This window comes from Crassostrea angulata, chromosome 2 (assembly GCF_025612915.1).
Source record: "Crassostrea angulata isolate pt1a10 chromosome 2, ASM2561291v2, whole genome shotgun sequence".
NCBI lineage: Eukaryota > Metazoa > Mollusca > Bivalvia > Ostreida > Ostreidae > Magallana > Magallana angulata.
Window position 1 is genome coordinate 8,275,166 of NC_069112.1, and position 11,522 is coordinate 8,286,687.

At 34.0% G+C, this 11,522-nt stretch overlaps 1 protein-coding gene across 1 annotated transcript; it reads left to right on the top strand.

Moving 5' to 3' along the window:
• Positions 1 to 5,701: 5,701 nt before the first annotated feature.
• On the top strand, positions 5,702 to 9,006 carry LOC128171949 (uncharacterized). Its single transcript, XM_052837719.1, has 7 exons — positions 5,702 to 5,806; positions 6,545 to 6,720; positions 6,904 to 7,046; positions 7,184 to 7,406; positions 7,576 to 7,766; positions 7,923 to 7,991; positions 8,178 to 9,006. The coding sequence occupies exons 1-7, from the start codon at positions 5,706 to 5,708 to the stop codon at positions 8,865 to 8,867; spliced, it is 1,593 nt and encodes a 530-aa protein (XP_052693679.1). The 5' UTR covers positions 5,702 to 5,705; the 3' UTR covers positions 8,868 to 9,006.
• Positions 9,007 to 11,522: the final 2,516 nt, after the last annotated feature.

The window sequence follows — 11,522 nt, forward strand, 5'->3', positions numbered from 1 at the left end:
TTTGCATTTTTTTCTAACCTTTGTTTCAACATCTATACCACTCCTTTTATTTGCATTTAAATAATAAATAAAATATGTCTCGCACAAATTCTATGCATCAGCTTCCAAACCAGCCTATCTTTGAGACTCTGCCAGTCATCGGTAAAGCTAAACCCTCTGGAGAAAAGAAGTCGTTAAATTTTACTAAAAGGGGAATAACTCAAAACCGGATGAGGATTTTTATCAACTAAAATATGCAACGACAACATCGCGCGGCATGTTATCGGACCTGAAAATTTCAAAACAATCGGTGAACAAACAAGCGGGATATTAAGGTCAAGATCTAGTAAATGAAAGAGGTGCCTACAGGTTCATAAAATTTAAGATATAAATTCTTTCAATGATGCTTCATAACAATAGCTTTGTTTGATAGGGTGTACCGGGGCTAAAAATGTTGGTAAACACAATGACAAAGCATGTTTTAAACTGTGATTTTCAATGAAATATGAAGGAACTGAGGAACAAATTTTGGAGTTTTGTCCATTTTTGAATAATAAAATATATCTTAAAGGCCTGCAGTCTCCCCCAAAACGGAATTAAACAAGCTCTTGACCTTTTCTTTAAAATGATGTCAAATTGAATATAGGTATCGGGATAACTTTTCCCATGATTTAACATAGAATGTCAAGAAATTGTTTAATTTTATACATAATTTCTTTAAAGCCGTAAAGTACGGGAAAAAGATTCTTCAAATCAATTATGACGTCAGAATGGTTCTAGCACCAAAAAGACACTTTGGAATCATTTCCTAGATCTTGACCTTAAGGATCAAAGTTGGCGTCTAGAAGAAAAAAAATAAGAATTTTGAAAATTTTCAGAATAATAGTAAGGTCATCCGCTCCTAGCGGAAGACCTTAATTATATAATATATAATCGAATTTCAAAATCGTACTTGAGAATACCTGCGCTCTTTATTTACAAAGGCAAAATATCAAAATGACGATATTTACATTTGCAAACAAAATCTACTAAAGTGACTTCATAGATGGACAGGTCATGAACAATGGTGACTAATGTTGAGTCTAATATGTTAGACAACCTCTTTATAATGTTGGAATAAGATTTGATTTTGATACGATATTACATCAGAATTGGTTAACAGGGGGAGGAGCAGCTTTTTGATCACATATATTATAGCCCTTCATTGTAATATACACTATTCTGACATTGCCCGTGACATTTTGCCGTTTAACTTGAAATGAAATAGTCGCATACAGACATAAAATCATTAGTGGACGGTGCATCATTAGAGGTTACATACCACGTTTTCAGTCTAATGAAAACTTAAATGAACGGAAAAATCAACCTTTGAAATGTCAAATCACCCAAGTCGGCAAAAAAGCGGACAGAGTTAAAGCAATATGAGCTGCAATTTTTTATGTTGAATTTTTTTAAAGAAAATGTTTTTTTTTTCTACTTAAATGACAAAAAATATCATGTAATCTGACGATTTTGAATATTACAGTCAAAATAAAATGCTAAATTGCCCAATATGTTTCCTTAACCTACCCGCGTTGTCTGCACGGCCTAGGATGTTATGGACGATATCTAAATATAAGCAATTAATGTTTATATCTATATTCCGTTTTTGCCTTGTCTGCAAATATGATTTATGATCCTAAGGATTAGTTCAAATTAATGAAAGAGCCACAGTAACAGCCACAAAAGAAAATTTTGAATTTCCCTTCTGAAGTTCCACTTAAACAGCGTTTAACGTGTGGGAGGTCATCATAAAACTCATTTAACGTTTTAGTACCCTGTGTTACAGTGTTATATTTACATTTCACATGTTTTTGCTTGTAAAGTATGTTGAAAGCTACGGCAATTATAACACTGTTATGAGGCAGGGATATCAAAGATTAAAATTTCGAGTTTTATTTTGACGTCACAAACGTCGAACGCTGTAAAATGCAAAATTACAAGTTAAAATCAAATTTCACACTGGTGGCCGTTACAGTGGCTCTTCCATTTCTATGAAATTAAAAAGGAATTTTAAGGTACCACATTATAAGGTTTAATCACATTTGAAGACAGAGCAAGACGTTTAACAAATGTAAATATACGCATTAAATTATTAATTTTTAAAAGATACAGTCTCATAACTGCAGCAATGTATGCATACAAATTTTCATAACACGCCAACGCGCGTTACTCAATTTCTATGGACACACCACTGCAGTTATGAGACTGTACATATATATATATACAGTAGTTGGCCATAAGTATGTTCCCAAAATGGTCGACGTTAACGTAGATCTCGTCATCGCCTGAAATTTTTTGACTAACTACTTTTAACAACAAAGTTAAATGACTAGGCAAACATATATATTACTTTGTATTATATTGTAACGTGTGTGCCTAAACACGCTAATATTTATTACGGGTCCCCTCAGATACCTTGCTGAGGTGTTTGATTTTAATGATAATTGTTTAAGATATATACTAATTTTCCTTATCGCTTGCCTAGCGTTTATTGATTCAAAACTCAATTAATTATAAATATTTGAATGTATGGGCCGTAGCCGCACTCTATGCGTCCTTCCGACACTTCGTCGCTTATATCAGTCACTTCAAGCGACCAGTCGCTTATATTGGTCGCTTCAAACAACCCGTCGCTTCTATCGGTCACTTCAAAGCAACCCCACAAAGCATCCTCGTATTTGATTACAAATATCTACCCGCTAAATCTACCAAGCAACGCTCACGAAGACAAGTTGCTTCTATACGCCAGTATTATTGTTCTGCAAATCGCTGAGCAATATTGACTTACGAACAATAAGCTTACCTGGAAGTATTCACTTCAGCGTCTACACTGCCACTGACTGCTGACTCACGGCATCTCATATTTATACCCTTTGATCACGTGATCTGAGATACTCGGAACAATCAAAGAATCGGGCGTTTGCGACTTCAGAGTGTCTCTCGGTACTCATCACCCATTTTCATTTACCATTTATGCTATCCTAGGATATGAAATATTCTTGCAATTTTCCTCGTTTAACGATGTACAGGCTTGCAATCAATATAAAGCGAGACTACTCGAAATGTCAACTACAACTTTTTATAGGTCACGGAAAATTCGGATTTCGTTTTTTGACCTTTGTAACCGTATTATTAGCATTTTTTACATAATTTCAATGATATTAATGTCTAAACAGTATGTAAGCCAAAGTATGTGTTGATGCTGTCATTCTGCTCTGGTTTATTGGGCCTGAAGTCTGGTTATCTTTTTCTAACAAACTATTGGCGATTTGTGAAGTGACGAACAGTTACTGATGAGAAGCAGTCTACTTACAGTTTTATTCATCACATTATATTTTGGTCTTGCTGTAAATCAAGCTGTTTGATTTTTGAAAGCATGTTTTTGGTTGGTTCTGGGGACTTTGAAATGGGATTCGGTCATCTCGTGGTTACCTAATCTTACAACTTTCAGATCGAGTTACGGTTTTACCATTATTCCGGTCTTCCGTATTTTTAAACTTTACATAACAGTTTCGGCTGTTTATTCCGTTTATTTATCCAGTTTTATTCATGTATAATCCCAAATCTGACATATGTATTACGACTTGTTTCTGTCTTCCCATACGTTTGTTTTTTTTGTCGTTCGTCGCCATGTTGTTGTGCAGACGATAAATGTTTACCAAAGGGTAATAACTCCAAAAATAAACTCGGCATAGAAGAAAAAAAGTCGGAAAATCAAAGGGCACATCTTTTAAATCTGGCCATCAAAGAAAGAAAACTATGCTTAATTTCCTTTTAAAATGTACCTTACAGAAAAAAAAAGCATTTTATTGTTTACATTAACATGTGAATAATTCTGAGTGTCAAGAGTGCCAATATAAAATCAGAAAATCAAAACAGGCAACGTCTAGAGCTCTCTATTCATTATTTCAGTTTTGATTACACATAAAGGTTTATTCTTCAATTGGATTAAACGATACGGTGTCAATTAAGAAATCGTTCAGTTAATTAATAAAAGCAATGCCATTCTCAATCTAATGCCATATCAGACATATATATCAATTGTGGGTTTTAAGTAAAAAAAAGAATTTCTATTTGATAGAATTTAGTCAATAAATTGCAAACTTTTCAAATCTTCCTAGGTTATGAGCTGTGCGTGTGTATGCGTTAAACCTTTATGTAATCTATCCTTCGCCCACGGCCGAGGAAATCATCCTCGGCTGCACTACCTAGTGGTAAACGGTTATCTTATAATACACAAGATTCGCACCCGCACACTTACATGAATATGGACGTGTTTGAGTTTATATAGCCGTTAATACACTGTACACTGTTTTAATTTTATGTTATAAAAGTTTGTTCATTTTGTATTTAGTTAAATTAAACATTGGAGAGTAAATTAAAAAGTCGTTCTGAAAATTAATAAAAGCGATATTACTCCAAATCGGAAATACTCGTGAGACATATTTGAATGGTTGGTTTGTAAGTCTTAAATGTTTTAAAAACTGTACAAATAATGTTTTCAATCAACAACAAAAAACAACAACACAAATATTAAAACCTTTAAATAATTGATCATCCCTCGCACATGGCCGAGGAGATCCCGCGCAAGTGACCTCTACATGTACCTTATCACGCGTGCATGTTTGGTATTTTGTACGAACGCAACTATTTTTATTATGTTTTAAACTATTATATTGGTTTCAGATGAACAGATAAATTGATTTTACTCGTACAGTTGATTTAGCATTGATTTATACGACAGCGTACAAGGTAATTTATCAAATCAAATTATGACCAAAGTACCATGTTTGCGGTAGGTGCTGACACGATAAAAGAATGCCCTGAATTAAGGCATTCGGTGATTATTTTAAAGAATATTCACATGAGTTTTGAAACAAGTTTTGTTTAGATTGGTCACATATTTATAACTTCTGTAGTGTTTCTACATGTGGTCGTTAGTTTCAATATGAAAACGAATTTATTTCTGTGTTGCCCTCCCACCGCCCCGCTGCCAAGTGCTCTTTTTTTTTTAAATTTCAGATCTGTAGAAAATCATTTGATAATGACTTCTTCTTATGTGTAACATTTTCTCCTGAGCGTGTTTCTCTTTCCCACCCGTTTTTTTATTCGGTCAGTCTTTGTAAATTTCAACTTTCTTTATTGCGTAAATTCAATCGCCACGTGCTACCGAAAATCTTGTGTCACTTTGAACAGAACATATATAGCCCCAGCTTATAGACCAATCCACACTTTACAAAAGTTATGTCCCTTGGCCGCCATCTTTGGGGAAAAACCCATATATTTCTCACAGTAGCCTTTGTAGTTTGGAGGGTTGTAACTTTGTCATTTGACATTAGAAATCTGTTTCCGCTGTGAATTTTATTGCCCCAAGTTGGGGCAACCCACACATCGAAGGACAAAATTAAATTCCAAGAGATTTCTTCACAGGACGCCCAAATATTTGGTTGCATAAAGAAGGGAAAAGTTGTTTTTTCCCTTTTGACCTTTGGGTTGACCTCGCAAAGGGGAACAACTTTTGCAAAGTGTGGATTGGACTATTTATGGCTGCAGATCATCAATTGTTATGTAATTAATCAACAGTTCGATGGGTGCTTTCTTCAAAGTGGTCAATGGTAAACATTCACCGCGAGACGCTTGATTTCTTTCGGTGGTTAGCTGTGCGTTTGAATCAAATCAACACGATGGCGTCGCGCTACATTACTTGGACGGTTCCTCAGTTGAAAAAGGAATTGATACAAAGAGATGCATCTACGCATGGGAGAAAGACTGACCTGATTGAAAGGTACACTCTTGAGATCAATATTTCCACACAAAAATAATGTATTCATAGAAATTTCCGATTAAATTACAACACAATGTTCGTCCGTTGTTTTGCACATAACAAATGACAAGTGACATACACCTTGTTACAAGCGAGCCATCATTTGGTTTTCCTACTTATATATGATTGAATTATACTATAACAGTGTTTGTGTCTCAGATTTTATATCTTAAACACCATAAATTATAGTTCTGGTATGATATCTGCAGTCGAACTGCGCATTCAATAGTGTATACCGGCATCTGCAATTCTGCATTATATGAAGCAATGTAACGTTACATCGTAGTTTTTAGCTGGCCGGGGTTCAGGTTAAAAAATCTTCAGTTTACTTCGTAAAGTTATTGAAAACTGAAAAAGGGCTCGGACTCCACCTACCCCTCTGATAAACACAAACATCACTCGGACCTGTCCCCCCCCCCCCTCCCCTCCCCTCCCCTCCCCACTATATACACACTCCTATATACTTACTGCATATTACATTGGCATATATACACTGTATTATTTTAAATTTGTTTTTTTTTTTTGGATGTCTTGTGATTCAGAAGTAATTACTCTGAGTTAATGAATAATTTGAATATCAGACATTTAAAATTAGAACTCTCTTTTGCACTCCTTCCTTCTTTCCTTCCCAATGGTGTCATTTAATCCAAGAATCTGTGTTTTGATTATTTCTAAATCCCACCAATATTTTCCACGCAGACTCGAGTCATATGACAGAAACAAGAACTTCTTGCCACCGCCTGTTCTTCTACCAGAACCTCTGGATGTAAACTGGCCATCAACTGGATTTCAACAACTGAAGCCAGATCACCAGGGACTTTTACCAGTTGTGACAAGGGATCAAACTGAAGCCTACTTTCTTCACCGCCTTGCAGGTTTCATAAATTTGAATATATAATACACAATAATATGCATAATACTAATTTTATATTATCCAGTCCATACATATTGTGTGCTCTTGACAGGTTTTAACAAATCATATTTATTTTTATCTATTTTCTCTTACCGGTATGTTTTCAATGTATTTTTCATTATATTAATATGCATGTTTTTTGTAGGTGATAATGACTCTGCAAGAAACATAAAGGCAATAAAGAATGGTGAATTGCTGTATGATTCTAAGAGAATACTTGCATGTTCAGTGCTCATCAAGAATGAGATATTCTTTACTGGAATAGTCAGTGCAGCAATGAAAAATAAGGTCAGTTGTTTATACATACATGTACATGTAGCATCGGTGAGAGATTTAATCAATGCCTGTAATATTTTGAGTCTTTTATTTTGTTATTTTATTTTATGTATTGGGCAAATACCATGTATGTAATCTTTTTCATTCAGGTGACATACAACTACAAGCTTAGATTGGAAAAGCAGTCTGGTGATATTTTAAGCTCACACTGTGAATGTCCAGCAGGGAAGGGCCCAAATGGAACATGTAAACATTTAGCAGCAGTCATGGTGATGTTGGAGAAGTTTATTGGGCTTGGAGAGCTTACTGGCATTGAGAAGACGTGCACTGAGAGTTTGATGATGTTCAATAAACCAAAGACTTCCCATAAAGGTTTACATCTATTTACATGTTGATAGAATACTTTTAAAAGCTCGTGTTGAATATTATTCAATATGTAGTGCCAAGAATTTGATAAGCTTCATTCCGTATGACTTTGAAGAATGTATTGTGATCTTGTGATCTATTGTGATATTTCAATATGAAAATTCAATTTTTTAAGGATCACCTGTAAAGGTAGAAAATCTTTCAAGAAAACGGAAATCAGAAAACATATTGGATGATCCCCGCCCAGAGAAGAGGAAGAATATGGAGGGTTTTGAGGATAGGGTCTTGAACATCTTAGTAAACTATACAGCAAAATCGTCAGCAAACATTGCCTATCGCTACTTATTTAAAAGAGCTGATTTGAAGGTATATGAATAAAATAAAAACTCTTTGTAACGATTATTTTTAACAGAGGAATTTTATTGCATATTAAATAAAAAGGAATTTTGTATTTCTTTTTCAAAATTGTGTATCAGGAGAAAAATGGTAGCTGTAAATCTTGATTTCATCTTTCTTTTTCAGTCTGCAGTTCATGATCATGATTACCTCTCACTACCTTTTACTGAGTATTGGGTTGATGAAGCAATTAAGGTACATGTGCTAAGCAGTTAATTTGAAATTTCACATCTTTCACACTTTGTAAACTGTTCATAAAAAATCTTAATCATACAACATAATGATAAACAGAGACAAATTGGTAACTTTGTGTTTTGAGAAACATTTAAATACTCAAACTTACTGTGTATAAATCAAAATGTATAAAATTGTATTTTGCAGGTGAATGATTTGGAGATAAAGAAGATAGAAGTTGCAACACGTGGGCAGACGGCTAACAAGAAATGGTTTGGGGAGAGGACATGGCGATTAACTGCTTCAAGCTTTGGACAGATAACCCACATGACGGAGAAACGAAACAAGGAAAAACTGTGTGAAACAATATTTTCATCAAAGCAGATTAACTCCGAAGCAACATTACATGGGAAAAATTATGAACGGAAAGCTATAAAATGTTTTGAATCGAAATACAAACAAAAAGTTAATGGATGTGGCTTCTTCATTTACAGACCTAAGCCATTTCTTGGTGCTTCACCCGATGGAGTGATTGATGATATGCATATTGTTGAAGTGAAATGTCCTTACTTGGGACGAAATGTAAATATTGAATCAAAGTGTCTGAAACATTTTAGGTATTTAGAGGAAATAAATGGGGTCATTCAACTTAAAAAATCATCAAATTATTATGATCAAATTCAAGGCCAATTACTTATTACTGGAAGGCAATTTTGTTATTTTGTAGTTTACACATTTAAATCTTTGTTTGTGGAAAAGATTGAATTTGACCAGGACTATTGCAAGTTTTGTTTGGTTCCTAAACTAGATCTGTTTTATAAAAAGTGGTACCGACCATTCGTTGCGTCAAAGTTGTATGCAAAATTCTCGGGGAACTCTTGCATTGCAAAGTATTGATTTTTATAAACTAACCATATTATTTACCATGCAACCAGGAAACATGTACATGTATTTCATGTTAGAATATTTGTAACCAGATGGTGATGTACTGAACTGTTTGATTTGTTTTTCAATTTTGGTCATGTGCTGCTTTGTTTGCTATTTTGATATTTCAGTGAGTTGTCTATATGAAGGCATAAGGTTGCACCTCTTAGTCATGTGCTACATCCCACAATTCTATTACCATGGTATTAATTATGAAGAAACAGAAACTCATTATTTGTGATAGATTTCAATCAATGGTCAATAAAGATGTACGAAACACATTTACACTGTACATGTTTAACTTGATGTGCCATTGTGTAGGAGATTGAACCTATTGTTTTATATACAACAAACATGTCAGCAATTGTAATTTTCCATTTTTAATATATGGGCTGAAACTCAATGATCAACTTTTTAAAAACATTAATTGCTGAAAAATTATATCTGCTCCTTAAATATATGTATGATTCCAGTATTTGCGAAGAGAACCTTTGTGTATTAGAAATGTTTTTAAGGTTTTTCGACATGGTGAAAGTCTTAATAGACATTTTGTGTTCCTAATAGAACATTTGTACACACACAAATGTAAAAGAGAGAGAGAGAGAGAGAGAGAGAGAGATTGATTTACTTGTATTTACATATCAGATCCTATCAATGATTGTTTAATATCTTAAAATAAGCTTAAAAATTTAATAAATATCTATGTGAAGGATAATGGTGTCCATATTTCATTTTATTATCATAGAAAATTTTGAAAACATTTTGCATTTATTTCATTTATTTCATAGTCAATTCTTCAAACTAGATCAAACAAATATTAACAAGTTCCATGAAAACCATTATGCAAATTTGTCAACAATACAGTTTCTGAAGTTACTCAAAACAAAACATACAAATATGATGCGTGATCCAAGCTGCAGCTTGCTATGACTTAGTTCACCTTTAAGAATTTTGTACCTTTTGGCAAGACCTATCACTCTCTCAACGTGTATACGCTTGGATGCTACACGACGATCATGAACAACCTCGTGGGCATCAAGCTGAGACTTTCCTTTCAAAAATGTTGGGGTGTTCACTTGAACATCATTATTTGCAAAAAGATCTTGCACCATAATTCCTCTATCAGCCATGATGCTATCACCTTTTTCAAACATACCCTTGTTTAACAACTCTGATCTTTCAATAATCATCCTGTCACTTGCTGATCCTCCATACGCATCTGAAACATAAGAGACTGCACCGCTAGGAGTAACACCGATCATTGCTTTAATGGTGTTTCTATGTTTGTAATTGGACCAAGTAACGGACTGAGAATTTACATCAGATGGCTTTTGTATGGGGATTTCTGTAGCATCCAATATTACTCTTGTACTTGGAAATTTTTCAGCAAAATTGACGGGCATAAAATCTTGTACAATATCTTCAGAGGGCCAGAAATTTAGTTCTTTCAGTTGAAAATACAAAAAATTTATCCACGTTATGACAATTCTTGAAACTGTGGACATGGAAACTTGAAAAAACAGAGACAATTCAAAGTCTTCTTTGGCCTGTCTTAATTTCATTAAGGTTAGAAAAAGCTGGTCCTTCGATTCAAGTACAGAACATTTGTAATCAAGCTCATCTACACATGGACCAAGACAATAAAAAAATGTCATGAACTGGTCAAAATCACTGAAACCTGTGTAGTATGAAATAGCATCCGGGTTGTCCTTAAAATTCTCAATGGAGCATTTTTTTGAAAAAGGATTCTTAATGAAAGAATCTGCATCTGGGGTTGCTTGTGGCAGTGATGGTGCTTCCTCTTTTTCTTCTATGACAACTTCCTGCTGTACACCGATAGCTACAAGGTCTGGCTCATCAAATTCTTGCTTCCTCCGAGACAGTCTCTGTAGCCTTGGGCTTGGAGTAGGGGGCTCATCATCAGGAATAAGAATAGATGGCACTGCATCATCCTTTAGATGGAGGTGATCAGCTGTTAAAAGACAGTATATATATATGTGGCATATTATAATTGATAAATATCATTTATAATGCATATTGATGATATACTATTCGATTAGGCTAAATAATAAACTCATCTAATTATTAAAAAACTAAAGTAAGAATAGTATATGATACACTATTCGGATAGGCTAAATAATATACTCATCTAATTTTTAAAAAAATTGATGTAAGAATAGTATTCAGGTACATATGTCAAGATAATGAAAAAAAGTGTTTAAACTTATCTTCATTGAATCTGTTGTTGGCCAATTCAAGCTGCACTGAAATAAATAAAAAATAACACAAAGCAACACGAAGAATGTAACAATGTAACAATAAACTAAAAATGTAAACAACCAATAAAGTACAAATTGAGAATACTTGTATGCTTAAATAATAGAAGAAATCTACATTTATTGCATTGGCAGTGTTTGATTTCTTTTAAAACCATACAAGAAAATTTTATCCAGACTTAGCGAGTAAAAAAACCAGAATGACTATTCAGTATTGTGCAATGAACCGTGCTACATGTACTTGAGTACCCCCCCCCCCCCCCCGTACGATCCTATAGTATAGAGCATGATGCATTAATTTTATCATCTGAATGTGTATAATCGTCTTATTGTTAAACACAACAAAAAATTA

Bases quoted from the DNA above. Each gene is read 5' to 3' on its own strand.
- LOC128171949 (XM_052837719.1), top strand. From the start codon at position 5,706: ATGGCGTCGCGCTACATTACTTGGACGGTTCCTCAGTTGAAAAAGGAA. The intron at 7,767-7,922 runs GTATATGAATAA...TTTCTTTTTCAG, and splicing joins TTAAAAGAGCTGATTTGAAG to TCTGCAGTTCATGATCATGA. The intron at 7,992-8,177 runs GTACATGTGCTA...TGTATTTTGCAG, and splicing joins GGGTTGATGAAGCAATTAAG to GTGAATGATTTGGAGATAAA.